This window comes from Aotus nancymaae, unplaced genomic scaffold, assembly GCF_030222135.1.
Source record: "Aotus nancymaae isolate 86718 unplaced genomic scaffold, 86718_ANA_hifiasm-v0.15.2.pri h1tg000018l, whole genome shotgun sequence".
In the NCBI taxonomy this organism is placed as follows: domain Eukaryota; kingdom Metazoa; phylum Chordata; class Mammalia; order Primates; family Aotidae; genus Aotus; species Aotus nancymaae.
In genome coordinates, this window is record NW_026988430.1 from 19,308,242 (window position 1) to 19,330,675 (window position 22,434).

General features: G+C 42.7%; 1 protein-coding gene across 1 annotated transcript in view; it reads right to left on the reverse strand.

Moving 5' to 3' along the window:
• Positions 1-17,669, reverse strand: part of LOC105720734 (leucine-rich repeat-containing protein 37B-like) — a 31,014-nt gene extending 13,345 nt beyond the window's left edge. Inside the window, exons 1-2 of the mRNA XM_064378057.1 lie at positions 15,898-17,669; positions 13,914-13,985 (exon numbers count right to left, since the gene is read on the reverse strand). Coding sequence (XP_064234127.1) covers positions 13,914-13,985; positions 15,898-17,669 — 1,844 coding nt within the window. The remainder of the gene's footprint in view (positions 1-13,913; positions 13,986-15,897) is intronic.
• Positions 17,670-22,434: the final 4,765 nt, after the last annotated feature.

Here is a 22,434-nt window from a genome sequence, read left to right on the forward strand (position 1 = left end):
ATAATTCAATAAAAAGACAACTCAATGTTTTAAATGGGGAGAGGATTTGAGAAAAACGTTTCTTCAAGTAAGATATATAAATGGCCCATATGCACATAAAAAATGTTCAATGTCGGCCGGGCGCGGTGGCTCAAGCCTGTAATCCCAGCACTTTGAGAGGCTGAGGCGGGTGGATCACGAGGTCAAGAGATCAAGACCATCCTGGTCAACATGGTGAAACCCCGTCTCTACTAATACAAAAAATTAGCTGGGTACGGTGGCGCGTGCCTGTAATCCCAGCTACTCAGGAGGCTGAGGCAGGAGAATTGCCTGAACCCCGGAGGCGGAGGTTGTGGTGAGCCAAGATCGCACCATAGCACTCCAGCCTGGGTAACGAGCGAAACTCCGTCTCAAAAAAAAAAAAAAAAATTTCAATGTCGGCTGGGCGCGGTGGCTCACGCCTGTAATCCCAGCACTTTGGGAGGCCGAGGCGGGTGGATCACGAGGTCAAGAGATCGAGACCATCCTGGTCAACATGGTGAAACCCCGTCTCTTCTAAAAATACAAAAAATTGGTTGGGCATGGTGGCGCGTGCCTGTAATCCCAGCTACTCAGGAGGCTGAGGCAGGAGAATTGCCTGAACCCAGGAGGTGGAGGTTGCGGTGAGCCAAGATCGCGCCATTGCACTCCAGCCTGGGTAACAAGAGCAAAACTGCGTCTCAAAAAAGTAAAAATATAAATGAAAAAAAAAAGTTCAATGTCTTAACTCACTAGGGAAATGTCCATCAAAAACCACAGTGAGATACTACTTTACACTCACTGGGATGGCTGTAATGAGAAGAGAGACAATGACCGTGTTGACAAAGACATGGAAAAATTGGAACCCTCATACGTTGCTGGTGGAAGAGTAAAATGGTGCAGCCACTGTGGAAAACAGTTTGACAGTTCCTCAGAAAGTGAAATATAAGAGATGCCGTATGATCTAGCAATTCTACTGCTAGGGATGCACCCTAGAATTAAAAACATGTCGACACAAAAACTAGTACATGCACGTCGACAGAAGCATTAGTCATAAAAGCCAAAATAAAGTGGAAACAACCCAAATGTCCGAAGTGATGAATAGAGGAACTGACATAGTGAAGTCTCCATACAATGGAATATCACTCAGCCTTGCAAAGGAATGATACATGCTACAGCATGGGTGGACCTTAAAAACAACATGTTTTGTGAAAAGAAACCAGAAACAAAAGGCCACATACTGTATGATTCATTTATATGAAAGATCTGGAATAGGCAAATCCATATGGACTCAAAATAGATTAGTAGTTATCTGGGCCTGAGGGAAGAGAGCAATGGAGAGTGATGGCTAATGGGTGCTGTGTTTCTCTTTGGGTGATGCAAATGTTCTGGGGTTAGATAATGGTGATTGTTTGCTATGTGACCTGTGAATATACTAATCACTACTGAATTGTACCCATTATAATACCGCATTGTATAGTATGTGGATTATATCTCACTTTAACACAAAGAAGCATGGTGTACTATACGGAACACCAGGTGCGAAGACCAAACATGCCGGTAGATGGAAAAAAGAGGAGTGAAGATTCACTGTCCCTTGACCAAGGTCAGAGTGAGTCAGTGGCGAGGCTGGGAGCCACACAGGTTGTCTGCCTTGTGATCAACCTCTTCTTCCTATTCCAGATGGTTTTTCAGTGCCATTAACCTGTTTTGTAACACTTATATTCAATAAGATAATGTTACACAGAGAAATTAAGAATGTGAGTGCCACATGACTGGTTAAGCATGGTTTCTCAAACTAGGGCTTTAAATATCCTTCGTGCTTTTTTTGTCATTAAAACCTGTAAGATCACTGGTGGGCTCTGTGCAAGTAAGCTACCCCCTGCTTCTATATCTTCCCCTGCCCACTTTCCTCCTAGCTATTAAAAATGACTGTAGGCTGGGCACAGCAGCTTATGCCTGTAATCTCAGCACTTTGGGAGGCCTAAGCAGAAGGATAGCTTGAGCCTAGGAGTTTGAGACCAGCCTGGGTAACATAGTAATACCTTGTTTCTATTTAAAATAATAATAATAATAAATATGACTGTAAAGCAATATGTAGCCAAATCAACTTAGCAAAGTTTGTTATCTTTCCTCTAAAATTATCTCACTCTCCAACCTGCCTTCTCTCTTGACAGCTCATCCATAGCCTTGAGCTCAGCGTTATCTCTGAACTAGGAAGCTCTTTTCCAGCTGACATTAGGATCTTTGCATTTGTCCCCAATAAAATCAAAATATAGGGTCACTCAATATTATCCTATATTCCTCCTGTTTTAGGGCATTCTTTTCTTGACTAAGGTTGTGTCTGGACCATGGAGAGACTGAGTGGGAACTGGCTCAACAGCTCAACTTTGAGGACTCTATAGCAACTCTTTTCCACAAACCAAATGATAGGAATATTTTTATTTATTTATATTTATGTTTCTACTTTTTGAAAGTTTTTCTGTAGAGTTCGGGGTATCACTTTGTTACCCAGGCTGATCTTGAACTCCTGGAACTCAATTGATCTGCCTGTCTTGGCCTCCTAAAGTGGTGGGATTACAGGCGTTAGCCACCGAGCCCGGCCTCCAGTGTTTTTACATGCACAGTAGATGACCATTTCCATTTCTGGTTCAAGTCCTTCATTTTATACATTAAACTAAGGTGCACTGACCCAGTCCATTGCCTTTTTGACATCTTTATGGGAATAAAATGTGGCAAGCTTTTAGCCTCAAAGACTGTCTCAGAGTCAAAGTTTAAGAAGTATTGCTCTAAATAATTTTTTAAAATATGCCTTATTAGAAGAGAAAAACTCAAATATTTTTGTACCAGCCTTTTGCTACAGAACAATGGGACAGAATAAAGGTAGCTCACAAAATAAGGGAAGATTTTTTGCCTGTTTTTTTTCTCTCCAAATTCTTCTATATAGGTCCAGACAGATGGGTTCTGTTTCCTTTCTACTAACTGAGGAGACAGAGATGAAAGGACTGGAGCATGTCATCACTGTCCTAGATGTACTGAAATCCCAGCAGCTTTAGCTGAAAAAATGTCCAAAGTAGGCTGTGAAAATAAATTTAAATGACAAACTCCAAAATGATCTATGCTAGAATCCCAAGGGAGTCAGGGAAAACTGGTTCCATCGAGGAAGGTAGTCAAAGAAATAAGATGACCTAGACCCTCATCCAATATGTGTGATGTACTTGGGGAGAAAGTAACCCCTTTCCTTTATTCATCTACATAGGTCCGTGAGCCATGAAAACAATCTCTCCATACCAAGCTCCTCAATACAAGACCTCTGACTGTATCACATAAACCCTTTTTCAGGGGCAAAGACTAGAGAATCTGAAATGGTGAGCCTATTTTTTTTTTTTTTTTTTTTTGAGATGGAGTCTCACTCTGTTGTCCAGGCTGGAGTGCAGTGGCATGATCTTGGCTCATGGCAACTTCCACTTCCCAGGTTCAAGTGATTCTCCTGCCTTAGCCTTCAGAGTAGCTGGGATTATGGGTGTCTGTCACTACACCTGGCTAATTTTTGTATTTTTAGTAGAGATGGGGTTTCACCATGTTGGCCAGGCTGGTCTTGAACTCCTGAGCTTGAGTGATCTGCCCACCTCAGCCTCCCAAAGTATTGGGATTACAGGGATGAGCCACCATGCCTGGCCATGAGCCTGTATCTTAAACTCTTGAGAATAATCTTGAAGAAGACTCCCTGGCAATGAAGAATAACCAAGAATCAGGCAGACCTGGGTTTGAATTCTGGCTCTGTCACTTTCTGGTGAAGTGACTTGAGTAATGAACATGAACCTTTCTGGGTACATTTATAGCCCAAGGCAGTTTGAGGAATAAATGAGTACAGTCCCTAGCAGTGGGCTGGACACAGCACATGATGGTGCTCAGCCATCATGATGTCACACCAGCACTAGCCAGTGAGCATAAACCCTGGGGATGCCCAGAAGTGGTACAGTCAGGAGCTCCAGAAGCATGGGATTCTCAGAGGGAAATGGAGGTCACTGCTCTAAAGGTCCTATTCAAGTTAGAAAGTAGGATACAATGCACACAAAGCCAAATTGTCATCATTTAGCTCCTATTACAGAGGAACTAAGAGCTGCATAGAAAATGACTTGTAAAGCTTGTAAGTGGTTCTGCCACTTAATAGCCATGTGAACCTAAGTAAATTACCCAGCATCTCTGAGTTTCAACTTCCTCATCTGCAAAATAGAAATGATAATAATATCCACATCACAGAGTTGTTGGAAAAATGAAAATGAGCTCTCATAGGAGCTCTCATTTACCATATGCCAAGCACTATTCTAAGAATTCAGACATGTTATCTCACTTGTATAAGCACTTGTGTCTAGAACATAAACAGCACCTAATAAATGTAAGTGTTGAAAAAATGCTATGGGGCAGAGGAGAAATGCTAAGCTTCTGTGAAAAGACAGCTTGTTACACAGGGGAGAAGAATAAGCTGCAGTGAGAGAAGAAAACTGTAACAGTTGCCAGGTGTGACAATCTCAAGACTTTTCAACCATTACAAATTTAAACAGCCACCCTCAACACCCCAAAGCACAGACCCGAGTTGTTCTTTTCATCTTTAATGTTTATGCCTCTCTGTTCCGGTACATACCAAAACGTGATGACAATACCCTCAACTGCGCAAACTTTTGTGCATCTACCGCTATGTAAAGGAAGCTGATGTCAGCAGACTGGGGGGAACAACAAGGCATGTTTGTGACTGAAGCTCAGTTTGCCATCACAGTGTGGCCACACCTACATCACTAATAATCTAATAGTGGGATAAAGCCTGGATTTTCCTCCTATTCTCTCTTTGTGCTTACATTCTTGGCATGATATTGCTGTACCACAGACAAGCCAGCATGTGAGTGTGCTCTATCTGAATAAAGTATAGCCTTTCTACATTGCAAAGTCATCCAGCTTCTAAAATTATGGAGTTTGTATTGTTAGAACCAATGAAATGATGAAGAATTTTTAAAGATAAGCCATCAGACTAGACCTGTGTATGGAAATGAAGGAGAAGCACTTTAAAATCAAGGAAAAAATATAAACATGCTTAACATTTAGGATGATCAACCATTGCTGGTTTTCCATAAACCATTTCATTCATGATTTCATCTGTAAGAGATATGATTGTTGCTACCATTCAGAGAGGGACTTTGATAGCTGCCTGGTCCTTCTCGCTTGGATGCCTTGCAAATAAATGCCCTCCTTTCCCCAATACAAACCCTTGATATAGCTGTTTGGTTTTACTGCGCTTGGGCCAGCAGAACCCAGTTAAGTACACTAATAAGCTCTTGGTATGCCTTTGAGATGGATTTCAGATTCAAAATAGACTGACCCTACCACACTCACTTGGCCAGGCACTATTTGTCAATAACATAGATGCTTCATTCAAGAAATTTACTGGGTTGTAACTTTTGGAACCCAGGGGCGATTTCAGAATTTTGTGGGGTCTGAACCTTATCTAGTGAAAACATAAGAAATCATGAATACAAAATTTGCCAGGGGCCTTCCCAGAACCTTGGAAGGGGCCTGTGCAAGTGAGAAGTCCTGAAGCTTAGGCTCTTTTCAATTCACCATCAATCCACCACAGCTGGGGCCTCTTTTTTTTCTTCAAACTTACGTAATGCAGGGAAATACATTCTTTCAACTTAGAAACACCACAGAATGGTGCCATATTGGTCATAAAATTACTTGGCAATTTGCCTTTGGAACAAAATGCAATGGGGCTATATGTCACATATGCCAAATATGACTCTGCAATGTAGCTTTGTTTACTAGAAAAATTTGACTCCAAACAAAGGAGCCCAGCCCCCAACATACACTTGCTGTGTTGAGACCATTGTGTCAACCTTTGAAAGTAACTGTGTCTTAGTTTGAAGGGTACAGCTCTATTCTGTTTATATGAAATGAGTACTAATTTCCAGTATCAGCTAGCTCTGATTTTTCTCATCACCATGAAGCAAATGCCTTTTTCTGTTGTTTAAGATGAATACAGAAACTCAAGATAAGCAAGGTGGTGACTCCTCGAGTCTTCCTTAACCCATCACCCATTCCTACTTTGTCCTCCCCTTGTCACCCTGCTGTACAGATGTCCACATAGCTCTCCTATGTTTTCCCATCAGCATCTGCTTCCTCCTTGAGGTCTGAAAGTCCCCATCTTGGTGTGTCTTTGAGATGGATTTTGTACCCCCAGCACTCAGTACAGTACCTGGCACAAATGGACATAGCACTGAGTGAATGTTTTTGAGTGAATTCATTCATTTTTATCAGCTGTGATTCCAGTGTTTTCTCGGTGTTGCCTACATAATTGTAGTGAAGCTGGACAGATTATTATTTTTTTTGAAATCGAGTTGAACTCTGTTGCCCAGGCTGGAGTGTGATGACATGGTCTCAGCTCAATGCAACCTCTGCCTCCTGGGTTCAAGTGATTCTCCTGCCTCAGCCTCCTGAGTAGCTGGGATTACAGGCACCTGCCACCACACCCAGCTAATTTTTGTACTTTTAGTAGAGATGGGGTTTCACCATGTTGGTCAGACTGGTCTTGAACTCCTGACCTCAGGTGATCCACCCACCTCAGCCTACCAAAGTGCTGGGATTACAGGGGTGAGCCACTGCTCCCGGCCACCAGATTCTTATGAGGGACTCCCAGTGTTATAAAGTGCTTAGTAACGGTGGTGAGTTTAAGACATTTTACTAATGCTACCTACACCTCTTGGTGGAGGGACCTAATGAGCCTGTTCTCTCAGGTGAGGGCAAAAGAAAAACAGACCCTCAGTGTCTTTTTCCTAAGTTAGGCATCAACAAATTAATGAGGACAGAGAGAAGCATCTGCAGAAACTGTTGCTCTAGTCCAGACACTTCCTAAACGCCTCCCTCTACCTCAAAATGAACTGTGTGAAACTAGACTTCTGAAATACAAGAGAGGTGGAAAGTCCTTTCCAAAGTCAGATGTAAAGGAGAATTTTCACCTTGAGTCTAAAGCCCCCTTCAGGCCATTGAACATACCCACTCTGATTTGCCGGTTATGTTATACAGAGAAATCACAGAATTTTTGAGCTGCAAGGGAATAAAATTTGTATTTATGGTCCAAGAGTAGTCAGGAAAGCATATGGAATTAAGCTATGGTGATGCATTCTCTTTACAAATTGTTTTTTGTACCATAACTTAACATAAACACCATCTTGGCCAAGTATGGTGGCTCACACCGGTAATCCCAACACTTTGGGAGGCTGAGGTGGGCAGATCACCTGAGGTCACAGGAGTTCAAGACTAGCCTGGCGGAGGTTGGAGGACAGTGGCACAATCTCGGCTCACTGCAACTTCCGACTCCTGGGTTCAAGCCATTCTCGGGCCTCAGCCTCCCGAGTAGCTGGGATCACAGGCACGTGCCACTACATCCTGCTAATTTTTGTCTTTTTAGTAGAGACAGGTTTTGCCATGTTGGTCAGGCTGGTCCCAAACTCCTGTGACCTCAGGTGATGCAGCCGCCTCGGCCTCCCAAAGTGCTGGGATTACAAGTGTCAGCCACCATACCTGGTCCTGCACTTTGGATTTAACTTTGATTCCTGCTCATATGCACAGTTTCTAACTGCTTAAATGTCTGCAACATTTAGCTACAAGGAAGGAAGCTTAACACAAAGTCCTCCAGGGAGCAAAAAACTGCACCACCATGCCCAGCTGATTTTTTTGTATTTTTAGTAGGGATGGGGTTTCACTATGTTGGCCAGGCTGGTCTTGAACTCCTGACCTCAGGTGATCTGCCTGCCTCTGCCTCCCAAAATGCAGGGATTACAGGCCTGAGCCCCTAAGCCTGTCAACAAGGCTAATTTGAGGGTCATTTGTTTAATGCCTTTTCTTGCCCGTGCCAAAGGTCAGAACTAGGAGAAGCAGAGCAGGTCATATATAAGCTATGTAAGGCTCTGGGCCTTTGTGCCTTAGTTTCCCCACTTGAGAAAAATGAATGGATCTTAAGACATACTTTTCAGAGTTTGTAATGGGCTTATACCCAGCTAACCAATAATTGTATGAGGTTTTCACATGTAAATAGTTGTTGACATGTATTCATTTTCTATTTCACTTACAAATTGTGTAAAAACTGCATTCCATGCCAGGCCTGAAATGTTCCAAACCTAAGTTCTATGAGTAAATTGCAACCAAGATTTCTACAAAAAAAGACACAAGCCAAAGGAAAAAAAAAATTATTTCAGAACATTTATCATTTGCCGTGATTCTAATTTATATAGGATGGAACATAGCCTCAATCCTTTCTCTGTGCACTAAAGAAATCTCACTGTGGACGATACTAGCTTATGATTTATACTTTAACATTGCACATGTGGTGCATTCGATACAAAACAGCGAATGCTCAGTAAGTACTTGTGTTTAGTGATCTTTATTTCTCTAGAACAGGATTTCACAACTTCAGTGCCATTGACATTTTGGTCTATATAACTCTTTGCCACCAGGCTCGGTGGCTCAAGCCTTAATCCCAGCACTTTGGGAGGCCAAGGTGGGTGGATCATGAGGTCAGGAGTTTGAGACCAGCTTGACCAACATGGTGAAACCCCATCTTTACTAAACATACAAAAAATTAGCTGGGCATGGTGGTGGGTACCTGTAATCCCAGCTACTTGGTAGGCTGAGGCAGGAGAATCGCTTGAACCTGGGAGGTAGAGGCTGTGGTGAGCTGAGAGCGCGCCACTGCACTCCAGTCTGGGTGACAAAGCGAGACTGTCTCAAAAAACAAAACAAAACAAAACTCTTCGCTGTGGGGGTTTGTCTTGTACCCTGGAGTATGTTTAGCAGCATCTCTGGCCTCTGCCCACCAGATGCCAGGAGCACACCCACAGTTTTGTCAACCAAAACTGTCTCCAGACATTGCCAAATGTCACCTGAGTACAAAATCACACCAGTTGAGAACCACTGCTCTCTGATGATTCACTATGATCTGTGTAATAATGTTCACACTAATCTTTGCTAGAGACAAAAAGGATTTGCTATATAATTTTAGTTAACTTTCTACTGGTAAAATTTTAATCATATTTCAAAATGAATAGCAAAGAGGTTTATAATTAAGTTTTATAAAAACTTAACATAATGGAACTATGTCAGGGCTGCAAGTGAAGCCATTCAACATTTTTCCCTATTAAAACAATTTGAGAACTACAATATGCACAAAGTGCACATAATATAAATGTTGTTTATATTTAATTTAATTTCTGAGACAGGGTCTCACTCTGTTGCCCAGACTAGTCTCAAACTCCTGGCTCAAGCGATCCTCCTGTCTCAGCCTCCCAAAGTGTTGCGATTGCAGATGTGAGCCACCTCACCTGGCCAAATGTTCAGTTTAATCATTATAAAGCAGATACTCATGTAACATCATTAGAAAAGATCACCGTTAGCATCCCAGAAGCCCCCAATGTGCCCCTTTCCAATCATAAACCTCTCTCTAATCCTTACAGGTAACCACTATCCTGACTTTTGTAATAATTTTCTTGCTTTTAAAATGTAGTCCTGGCCTAGGATGGTGGCTCACGCCTATCATTCCAGCACTTTGGGAAGTCAAGGTGGGTGAATCACCTGAGATCAGGAGTTCGAGACCAGACTGGCCAACATGGTGAAACCCTGTCTCTACTAAAAATACAAAAATTATCTGGGTATGGTGGCGGGCACCTGTAATTCCAGCCACCCAGGAGGCTGAGGCAGGAGAATTGCTTAAACCTGGGAGGTGGAGGTTGGAGTGAGCTGAGATCGCACCATAGCACTCTAGCCTGGGTGACAAGAATGAAATTCAGTCTCAAAAAATAAATAAGAGATAAAATGTAGTTCTGGCTGGGCATGGTGGCTCACACTTGTAATTCCAGCACTTTGGGAGGCCAAGAAGGGAGGATTGCTTGAGCTCAGGAGTTCGAGACAAGTCTGAGTAATACAGCAGGACCTCCTCTCTAGAAAAATTTAAAAATTAGTTGGGCATGTTGGCATCACCTGTAGTCCCAGCTACTAGAGAGGTTCAAATGGGAGGATCACTTGAGCATGGGAGGTCCGGGCTGCAGTGGGCCATGTTTGGTGCACCACATGCAAAAATAAATAAATAAATAAAATAAAATGAAATGAAATGTAGTTTTACCTATTATGTGTCAGTCATAAACAACATAGTTTAGTTTTGCCTCTTGAACATTATATAAATGAAATCATATTATACATATTATTTTCTGTATCACTTCTTTCACTCAATAATCTGTTTGTACTTCTAAGATGTATGTTGCTGAGGCTGGTTCAAGACCTGTGTTGTGCTTCCAATAAGGTAGTCACTAGCTACATTTGGCTAGTGATAGTGGCTAATGCGACTGAGGAACCGAATCTTTAATTTCAATCATTTTAATTATTTTTAAATTTCAAAGCTGACACTCAATGCAGTTGTTAGAAAATGTATGTTTGCAACACTTTGGGTATATGATGCTACTTTTTCAACTGCAAATTTTATGAAATCTAAATATAGACTAAGGTGTGGTTTTTTTTTTTTTTTTTTTTTTTTTTTTAAAGATGGGGTTTCACCATATTGGTCAGGCTGGTCTCGAACTCCTGACCTCAGGTGATCCGCCCACCTCAGCCTCCCAAAGTGCTGGGATTACAGGTGTGAGTATTTTTGTTTTTGAGATGGAGTTTCATTTGTCAGCCAGGCTGGAGTTCAATGGTGCGATCTTGGCTCACTGCAACCTCCACCTCCTGGGTTCAAGCAATTCTTATACCTCAACCTCCCGAGTAGCTGGGATTACAGGTGCCCGCCATCACACCCAGTTAATTTTTGTATTTTTAGAGGAGATGAGGTTTTGCCATATTGGCCAGGCTGGCCTCAAACTCCTGACCTCAGGTGATCCACCTGCCTCAGCCTCCCAAAGTACTGGGATTACAGGCATAAGCTACCTAACATCCAACCAGATTAAGTATTATTATTATTATTATTATTAACTTTCTCCCTAGATTTCTCAGCAGAACAGATTAAGTTTTTTTGATAAAAATTTAGCAACAAAATTTGGACTTTGGTTAAAAAAAGTTGGTATGGAAAAAAGAATGTAAACTCCACAATTAATTTTTATACTAATTACATGTAGAAATGATACCACTTTGGACATTTTGAAGACTTAGTATGAAAATAGACTATCTCATTAATAGCATAATAACATGTTGAAAGGATAATATTTTGGATACATGGGTGAAATAAAATATATTAGCATGTTTCACCTGTTTCCTTTTTAGTTTTATTTTTTAAGTGACTACCAGAAAAGTTAAAATTATGTATGTGGCTTGCATTAGGTTTCTAATGAGCAATACTGCTGTAGAGTATTCCATTGAATGATTATACTGCAATGTACTGATTGTGGATGGATGCTGAGATTTTTCTAATTTTTACTTATTACAAACAATGCTGCTTTGAACATTCTTATACTTGTATCCTGATAACATTTTTGCCTGAGTTTCTCTAGAATGTAATAATAAGGGTACAAAATTGCTTTCCTAAAATTGTGCTATTTCCAGTGGCAGATTGAGAAAAGGCCAGGTCGCTACCCATCCAACCGCTACCAAATCCCTAAAAATTATAGAACAGAAATAATTTTAAAATCTACAACCTTAGCTCAAAATGTGGAAGCAGTTCTACAAATGCTCCTTTATCAGAAATACTCGGTTATTGGTTGGGACAGGGCAGTAGGAGAAGCCAGAGGCACATCAACCCCACATCCTTCTTCCTTGGGCCAGGCAGCAAATAGTGTCTTCCTCCAGGCAGGAACAATTGTCTGAAAGTGGGCAGTGTCCTGGAACCCTGGAGGAAGGGTGTATACTCCCTTACTAGCCATCTCCCACACCTTCCTTATTCTCAGAAGACTCCATCTGGAACACAACCCGCAGAGAATCGGACCTCTCCTCTAGAGCTAGAAAACAGAATTGTCTGGTTCTAGTATTTTTTTTCCTATCAATAAGATATCAGACAAGGTTGGGGGAAAGTATTTTAAAGTGACCATAATTCCTCTTCTTAGATTACTAGGATTGTTTTTTGTTTTGTTTTGTTTTGTTTTTGAGACAGAGTCTTACTCTGTTGCCCAGGCTGGAGTGCAGTGGCGCGATCTTGGCTCACTGCAACCTCCACCTCCCAGGTTCAAGCGATTCTCCTGCCTCAGCTTCCCAAGTATCTGGGATTACAGGCACCCACCACCATGGCTGGCTAATTCTTGTATCTTTAGTAGAGATGAGGTTTTGCCATATTGGCCAGGCTGGTCACAAACTCCTGACCTCAGGTGATCCACCCACCTCGGCCACCCAAGGTGCTGGGATTACAGTCGTGAGCCACTGTGCCCAGCATGTGTTTTATTTTTAATTTAGAACTCACGTATGACTTGTCTATATAATTACATTAGTTCATTGTAAGTTGAACTATTGATGTGACACACAAACTCTTGTGAAAAATGCCAGTTACTCCTAATGTAAGCATTTTTTCCAAAATCATTTATGTGTCTAAACTAATTCCTTCTATAAATCAGTAAGAAAACGATAAAACAATTCAACAGGAAAATGAACAAAGGACAGAAAGCTCAGAGAAGAAACACGAATGTTCAATAAACATATAAAGGTATTTAATTAAATTCATGAGTAATCAGAAAAATTTAAATTTAGATGGAATCCCTTTTATTCACCCATAACATTAACAAAGAGTTGGAGAATACCCAGTGGTGAAAAAGTGTGGGGAAATGAATGCTGTCATATTCTACTGACAACAGAGTAAGTTGGCACAACATTTTTGAGGGCAATTACAATTTTATGTCTACATAGTCATAAATACCCCATACCCCAACAATTCTATTTCTAGATATTTATTCTACAGGAATAATTTCCCATGTTCACAAAGAAGCATGTGCAGGGATTTCATTGCAGCAATGCACATAACAAGAAAACTAAATGTAATCTAAACATTCATCAATGGGGGAATTATTAAATAAACTATGATGCATCCATACTATGGATTATGCAGGAGTTTAAATGAATGGGGTAACCCTCTAAGTACTGGGAAGGAAAGAAATCTAAGGCATATCATGAAGTGAAAGAATCAAGTTACAAGATGTTACCACTTATGTAAAGAAAAAAGATTTTAAAAACCACACAACAAATCTATTTTGCTTTATGTAAATATGTATGTAGGCAATGGGAAAAAGTCTGGAGGAATATATACTAAATGCAGGGTATCGTTACCTCAGGTTTGAGGGAGTAGGGCACAAGGAGGGTTTTTGTTATATCTGTTGTTTCATTTTTATACATTAAAAATAAAATCATGGGCTGGGGGTGGTGGCTCATGCCTGTAATACCAGCACTTTGGGAGGCCAAGGTCAAGGATCACTTGAGCCCAGGAGTTTGAGACCAGCCTAAGCAGCATAGGGAGACCCTGTTTCTACAAAAAATACAAAATTAGGTGGGCATGCTGGGATGCACCTGTGGTCCCAGATACTTTGGAGGCTGAGGTGGGGGATCTCCTGAGCCTGGGAGGTGGAGGCTGCAGTGAGCCATGATTGTGCCACTGCATTCCAGCCTGGGGAACAAAGTAAGACCTGTCTCTGGAAAAAAAAAAAAAAAAAAAAGAGAGAGAGGAATAAAAGGGAATATAATCATATATTATTTGTATGATAAAAAATAAATTTAAATTGCCTCTTACTTTAAAGAGAGCTCACCAAATTTAATTCTAAAATAACCATAGGATTGCAATCAACAGAGGTTGATTCGGGGTATGGAGGGGAAATACCTTTTCTCAGAAGTACAGACCTCAAAATTCTAGACCAAGAATGATCTTATAATGCAGTTAGTTTTTTTGTCATATTTGGAGAGAATATACTCACAGTTTCTTGGTCCAACGGTATGCCTTCCATACCTTTCCATCAATGTAAGAAATAAGGTTTCTTTGGAAATTTCTGTGAAGAAACACAGTTTATATCCTTGAATAGGTAGGAAAAGAATGAACAGGGTAAGTAAAAGAATCATGGTAATCTTGTCAGGGATATTCAGTTACAGAAAATAACACCTGCCTTCTAATTTCCAGAGCTATCAGCTTTCCAGTTTGTACAATTAATCAAAAAATAATGTGGGGCCACTGGCACAAATGATGAGGTGTCTCCCAAAGCTTAACTTCCTATCCATCCAATCTTTTAGACAGATGATGCCAGTTAATTACTTTGAATGTAACTATTTTATCCAAAAGCAATTATGTGTCTAAACAACTCCTTCTACAAATCAATACAAAAATGGTAAATAATTCAACAGAAAATGGGCAAAAGCTTATCATTATCAACAAATAAGAAGAAAGAAACCCTATGCCAGGTAACACCAAAGCTTTGGCCAGAGCCCTCCGCTGAAACATCCTAGGATTTTTCTTTCCACTTCTATTACAACCGATCTGATTTAGCCCCTTCACACTTTACTCCTAGGTTTTGCTGGACCTTTCTATTTTGTCTCCCTGAATTAAGGTTTCTCCTCTAGGGCACTCTATGTGTGGATTCTAAAATAATTCTTTGCATGTCTACACTTGAACATAAAGCACAAAACAAAATAAAATAAAATAATCTTCCTGTTTTAATTATTTAATCTCTCTTGCTTGGAAACTTTCAATGGCTTTCCATATCTCACTGTATAACTTTCAAACTCCTATAGCTGATAATCAAAGTTTTACATAATCATATCTTCATTGTTCCTTCATGTGATTCTGTGCAGTGAGATTGTTCTACTAAATTCCAACCATACCTGTAGCCATGCCTTCGCCTAGACTATACTCCCATTTTTTTTTTTTTCTATTTAACAAATTATAGCTACTCTTTAAGACCCAAGTAAAGTTTTAACTTATCTGTGTAGCTTTCCCTGACCTCCACACCTCAAGGATCACAGATTCTGGTAAATTCTAGCACTGCTGTTCTGCATTATCTTTTAGTACTTAATTATATATACCTCCCTTTTTATGCCTATTCTCTCTCTTCCTTCCTATCATTTTCATGTTCTGGAGATGGTAGCATACTTGGCCCTGGGTTGGACACAAAACGAGTGCTACATATAGAAAGCCAGGGACAAAGATGAGTTCCGGACAAAACTAAAGGACTGAGTAATCATGTTAACAACCAACACTCCTACATATGCTAGGCACCGATGCAAGTGTTTCATGTATTCACTCACCTAAATTTTGCAACAATCCTGTGAAATGGTAACTAGCATAATCTCCAGTTTAAAGATGAGGAAGGGCTGGGTGTGGTGGCTCACGCCTGTAATCCAAGCACTTTGGAGGCCAAGGCGGGTGGATCACCTGAGGTCGGGAGTTCAAGACCAGCCTGACCAACATGGTGAAACCTCATCTTTAAAATAAAATAAAATAAAATAAATAAAGATGAGGAAACTGAATCACAGAGCAGAATAACTTGCTCTGGGTCACCAAACTAATAAATGACAGACCTGGGTTCAAACCCAGGCAGCCTGGCTCCAGAATCAACTCTTAACCACTTAGAGCATCATCACTGAGATGGGGAGAGGGACAAGCTGCTGTAAAGAGGGTGAAGTGAAAATGGGAGGAGAGCGGCAGTTAAGCAATGATGTGATGAGGCTAAATAAAAATGGATAAGAAAACGAGTAAGGGTTAAAGACTAGAGTAAAAGTAAAAGACTGGAGAAGGGGCCTAACAGTAAAGGAGAATGAGGAGAAGGAAGAGTGGACAAGCAAAGGTGAAAGCAGAAAGTCAGCTGTCAGTATGGCCTGGGGAGATAAAGAAGGCCCAGGAAGGCCTCCAGGAAAAGCTTGCCATGTCACGCAGGACACAGAGGACAATGGAGGAAAGGTGATACTTACAAGATAGTGAAGGTGCCATTGTAGGTGTTTGACTCTGGCACAGGCACGTGGCGGAGCTTCTGCTTTTGGCTGAGATCAATACATGACAGCGTCTCATCTCTGCAGGTGCAGAGGTCACATATGTTGGTGCTTGCGGAGGCCTGTTCCCCTGGAACAGTTAAAGCCTTATTTTGGGCGTAAGTTTCAGGCTGCACCAATGAATTTTGAGTAGGGTCTAGTTCAGTAGGTGGACCTGTGACTTCAGTCAGGTTTTGATACTGAGTCTGAACCTCATCTGGACGAGGAGCTGTAGTCTTCTCCAGGGCTGTAGAATGTCCAGTCTGTGTAGTGGGTTCTGGAGTTATGGCAAGCCCCAGATCTGGAGGCTGAGTTGAGGTCTCCTCCGTGGTTGGAGACAGTTTAACCTCTGTAGTGGATTCAGCAGTGATGGTAAGCCCCAGGTCCAAAGGTTGAACTGTGACACTAGGCGATGTTGAATGCTGACCTTGACCCTGACCTGGTGTTGGAAATGTCACCCCGTAATGAGCTGGAGGTTGAGCTGCAACCTCCTTAGATGGCTCTGGAACCTGAGCTGGGACCATCTGCTGGCTTGAAGCTTCTACCTCCTTAGGGGGCTCTAGAGCCTGAACTGTGGCTTCCTGCTGGGCTGGAGAAGATTCAAGCTCCCCAGAAGACTCAGAAGGCTGAACTGGCTGCTCCTGCTCACTGGGGGAAAGTTCAGGCTCTAGTTGTAATTGAGAAAGTCCAACTTGCTCACGGGGCCCTGGAGGCTCATCTGACTTCACCTGGCGTTCCGGAGGCAGGCCGCCCGGATACAGCATATCCACAATTGAATCTAAATATTTATCCTGCAAAGTTTGTTTCTGATGCTGAGGTTTTGCTACAAATTGATGTAGAATTCCCAGAATCTTAGCAAGCCTCCAACGCTGAGCTAAATCTTTCTTCAGGTTCTTGGGAGAAAGAGTTTCAGGCTCTAGTTGTAATTGAGAAAGTCCAACTTGCTCACGGGGCCCTGGAGGCTCATCTGATTTCACCTGGCGTTCCGGAGGCAGGCTGCCCGGATACAGCATATCCACAATTGAATCTAAATATTCATCCTGCAAACTTTGTTTCTGATGCTGAGGTTTTGATACAAATTGATGTGGAATTCCCAGAATCTTAGCAAGCCTCCAACGCTGAGCTAAATCTTCCTTCAGGTTCTTGGGAGAAATTATAAACTCTGTTGCTTTTGAATCCTGACTGTCTCGAGGTGGAACAAGTATTTCATCTGCCTGATGATCTGCAGCCTGATCTAAATCTGCAGTTTGAACCGTACTTTTCAAGTGACGAGGCTGAACTAGGGGCTGGTTCTGATACCAGCGGAGCATTGGACCCACCTGTGGGAGCCCTTCTTGCCGAGTCAGCTTGTCATTCATATCCGGGTGTGCAGAAAAGAAGTGCTCGGGCCCCGGGGGCAGCTCTCCAGCTGAATCTGTGTCCAGAAATGGACCCAAATTTTCAGTCGATTCCTGGGGCGGGGCTGACCTCTGGGAGGAAGCAGAGGACCCCAGGTAATCAAAGCCCCCCAGGTCTGCCGAGGGAGTACACGCATGGAGAGATTCCCATGGGAGATCGGAGGAGCGGGAAGACCGGGGCTCAGTCGGGCCCAGGGGGTTACAGGTCAGCTGGTGTGGGTCTTTGACCCACTTCAGAGGCGAAGGCTCCTGGATTGGTAGCCACAATAGGTGGCACGCGAGGAGGGCCAATAGGGCGCAGAGACATAGCCGGTCCATGATAAGCACTGGCGCCGCGCATTGAGCGGGAACCGTTCTGGCAGCCGCTAGAGGCTCGCGTTCTAGGCAAGCACACGCCCCGCCCCGTCCTTTATGACATCATTTTTTTTTTTTTTTTTGAGATGGGGTTTCGCTGTTGTTACCCAGGCTGGAGTGCAATGGCAGGATCTCGGCTCACCGCAAACTCCGCCTCCTGGGTTCAAGCAATTCTGCCTCAGCCTCCCAAGTAGCTGGGACTACAGGCGCGCACCACCATGCCCAGCTAATTTTTGTATTTTTAGTAGAGACGGGGTTTCACCTTACTGACCAGGATGGTCTCGATCTCTTGACCTCGTGATCCACCCGCCTCGGCCTCCCAAAGTGCTGGGATTATAGGCGTGAGCCACCGCGCCCGGCCATGACATCTTTATTTACACTACCTTTATTAGGATCGGGTCCAGATCTGCTCCATGGGCGATCTTATGTCACAATCCCGCCCAAGCCCCCCTTCCCACCCCGCCCTGACGGAACACCGCTCCCCTCCCCTTAGCTGGGAAGGATTTGGGCCGCAGACCCCGGTGGGTCCCAGGACTCCAGCAGCCTGGTGGGGTGGGATGGGGTGGGGACAAGGCAGAGCTTCCCAGGGAAGTCACAGGACCTTGCCTCAGGATATTCAGAAGCGCTAGCCCAGTTCTGGCAGCCTGAACTCTTCCTCCTCCAAGGTGAAATCTGAGAATACTCGTTCTGCCAGGGAGAGCAAATGACCTGCAAAATGTGTGCCAGTTAGGGTGGCAGGCAGAACGCACATTACGGTGATTTATTCCAAAATGTTGCCATTTTCACTAAATTTTCTATATCTTTTGTTGCATGTTTGATCATTGATTCATGACCCTATTGGGTAGGGGCCGCCAGGGAATAAGCAAGGACTCCAAATTTTCTGTAGGAGGGCTGTTGGGGGTAGGGAATTCAGTCTGGGAGAGAAGGCTTCAATGCCAGTGAAGAGCCCTTTGCACTCGCCTGGGAGGAGGCTGAACTGTCATCCTGCCTTGACTTAACACATTATCCTAGAAGTTACAGTGCCACCCTTCAGAGGTCTACCCTGTGTGCACACATGGAGAAGAGGCTTAGGTTGTTAAGTCAGCATGTTAAATAAAGTTCCTGAAATGTGACTATAAACTAGAACCCAGCTGACTTCCCCCACAGCCGTTCTCACCTATCTTATTACTGACTGATGGTATAATTACCAGTGTGTCAACTCCAAGAAGGTGATTCATCTTATTCCAGTGCCTAGCATAGGCATATGGTGCATAGCGATGGTTTTAAAAATTGAAGTGGGGCCAGGCACCGTGGCTCACATCTGTAATCCCAGAACTTTGGGAGGCCGAGGTGGGCAGATCACTGAGGTCAGAAGTTTGAGACCAGCCTGACCAACATGGTGAAACTCCGTCTCTATTAAAAATACAAAATTAGCCAGGCATGGTGGCCCATGCCTGTAATCCCAGCTACGCAGGAGACTAAGGCAGAAGAATCACTTGAACCCAGGAGGCGGAGGTTGCAGTGGGATGAGATCATTCCATTGCACTCTAGCCTGGGTGACAGAGTGAGACTTGTCTCAAAAAAATAAAATAAGATAAATAAAATAAAATGGAAGGGATTCCAAGATTTGCCTCCTTTAGGGATGGATCTATTGTTATAATCAGATTTCTGAAATCAGTGCTGACTTCCTCTCACATTTCACAGGAAGCTAGATTTCTTAAAGCTTGAAGTTTCCTTGGTGGGTTTTATTTAAATTAAAATAATTATTTTGGCTGGGCATGGTGGCTCACACCTGTAATCTCAGCACTTTGGGAGGCTGAGGTAGGTGGATCACCTGAGGTCAGGAGTTTGAGACCAGCCTGGCCAAGACAGTGAAACCCCGTCTCTACTAAAAATACAAAAATTAGCTGGGCATGGTGGCAGGTGCCTGTAATCTAGCTACTCGGGAGGCTGAGGCACATGAATCACTTGAACCCAGAAGTCGGAGGTTGCAGTGAGCCGACATCAAGCCACTGCACTCCAGCCTGGGTGATAGAATGAAGGTTTGTCTCAAAAATATATATATTATTATTTTACAGGGAAATACTTCAAAACACTTTGCAACTTTGGGGTGAAAATTAAATAAAACACTCTAGCTCCAAATTTAATTCCCACTGAAATGAAACTTTCGCTCCTTTAAAAAAAGCATTCCGTATATAGTAAATAATGACTTAGGTGATTTCACTATTGTGCTAATATCATAGCATTTACTTACACAGACCTAGGTGGTATAGCCTACAGCACACCTAGGCTATATAGTAGGGCCTATGACTCTAGGGTACAAACCTGTACTGTATGTTACTGTACTGAATCCTGAAGGTAACTGTAACACAATGGCAGGTATTTGTGTATGTAAACATGGAAAAGGCATAGTAAAAATACTGTATAAAAGATAAAAATGGGGGCTGGACACAGTGGCTCACACCTGTAATCCCACCACTTTGGTGGCTCACACATGTAATCCCACCTGAGGTGGGTGGATCACCTGAGGTCAGGAGTTCGAGACTAGCCTGGCCAACATGGCAAAAACCTGTCTCTACTAAAAATACAAAAATTAGCTGAGTGTGGTGGTGCACGTCTGTAATCCCAGCTACTCAGAAGGCTGAGGTAGGAGAATCGCTTGAACCCGGGAGGTGGAGGTTGCAGTGAGTTGAGATCATGACACTGCACTCCAGCCTGGGAGAGAGCGAGACTCCATCTCAAAAAAAAAAAAAAAAAGATAAAAATGGTATACCTGTATAGGGATCGCTCCATTATACTCTTACGGAACCACCATCATATATATAGTCTATTGTTAACCGAATTTTGCAGCACATGATTGAGAATGATTTACAGAAAGATCTTCAGCAAAATATCCCCCACCCAAGATATATGGGAGATGTTGAGATCCAAGTAATAAGCCATATTTGAAAGGCATTATAGTTTTTGGAAGCTGTAGGACAATCATTCTTAAGGCCAGTTACCTTGTCCCCATATCTCTGGGATCCTGTTTGAAGGGAGTTCTAAAAAGGTCTGTGTTCAAGCAGCCCAGCATCCCTAACTCCTGGGGTGGGGGAGAGACTAACCCCTCGCCTGTGTCCACAACTAGAGTAATACAGTCCTCAGTTCTCTCTCCAAACTTCAAATAAGGGGTCAGATCCAAGGGTCAAGAGTTCAGGAAAAGCCTCAGAAATACCCTGCACTCAAAAGCAGTTTCAGAGTTTCACATTTTCCCAAGAATGAAACAAATTATCCTCCAAATTCTGCTGCTTGCTTTGAATTATGGTGACACTGGCTATGTTACTCTACCCTTGATTTTTTTTGTTGTTGTTGTTTGAGATGGAATTTCGCTCTTGTTGCCCAGGCTGGAGTGCAATGGTGCAATCTTGGATGGCCACAACCTCGGCCTCCTGGGTTCAAGCAATTCTCCTGCCTCAGCCTCTCCGAGTAGCGGGGATTAAAGGCATGTGCTACTATTTCTACATGTTGGTCAGGCTGATCTTGAACTCCGGACTTCAGGTGATCCGCCCACCTCGGCCTCCCAAAGTGCTGGGATTACAAGCATGAGCCACCGCTCCTGGCCCTATTATCCTTGAGTTATTTTATTTTATCTTTTTTTTTTTCTTAAATTAGAGATGGGGTTTCTCTATGTTGGTCAGGCTGATCTCGAACTCCCGACCTCAGGTGATCCGCCCACCTCGGCCTCCCAAAGTGCTGGGATTACAGGTGTGAGCCACCACGCCCGGCCTATCCTTGAGTTTTTATCTCCACATACTTCAACTACCATGTAGTTCTTCTTCCCATCTGACATCTACAATCTCTTCACTGGACCTGTACTCCACAGCTGTTTTACCACTTTCTGAAATAAAGTTAGCAAGGATCAATTCAGAATCTTTTTCATTCTAAAACTTCCTACATTTAATGGTAGCACCCCACAATGAGACATTCTTTTGGTTTCTAAAAGCAGAAAATAAGAGCATTTTCCTGGAAGTTTCCTCACTTCCTCATCTAACACTTTTTCTTTTTCTTTTTTTTGGAGACAAGGTCTCACTGTGTCACCCGGGCTGGAGTGCAGTGGCGCTATCATAGCTCACTGCAGCTGGAATTCCTGGGTTCAAGTAATCCTCCTGCCTCAGCCTCCAGAGTAGCAGGGATTACACCACTGGGCCTGGCTAATTCTCTTTTTTAGAGACATGGTCTTGCTTTGTTTCCCAGGCTGGTCTTGAACTCCTGGCTTCAAGCGATCCTTCTGTCTTGACCTACCAAAGTGCTGAGATTTCAAGCATGAGTTGCCATGTCCAGCCTCACACCTCAGTTTTTAACATATATATGAAATATCAACTGTGTTTGGTTCAAAGGACTTTATGATCTTACAGATAGGAACTAAGGAATAGTAACATGAGAAAAAAATATGGAAACAAAAATGTTCATTGATAATATGATTAAATGGAAAGGCTTCAGGTAGGGGGGTCAAAGTAAGTTCAAATCTGGAATAGAGAACACTGAGGTAGTAGACACTTCACATTAGAAGCAAGGCTAGGTGTCTACTCCCTGAGAATCAAAATTACACCAGATACAATGAACAAAGCCTCAGAGAGAGAGAGCACATTTAAACATTTTATTGCCAGAAAATGGCCTACATACTCTATAGACAATACAACTTCCTTCAAGGCAAACTACAGCTATAAGGCTTTTGGTCTAAGAAGTTTTGAGTGTGTGCAAGGGGTACTTT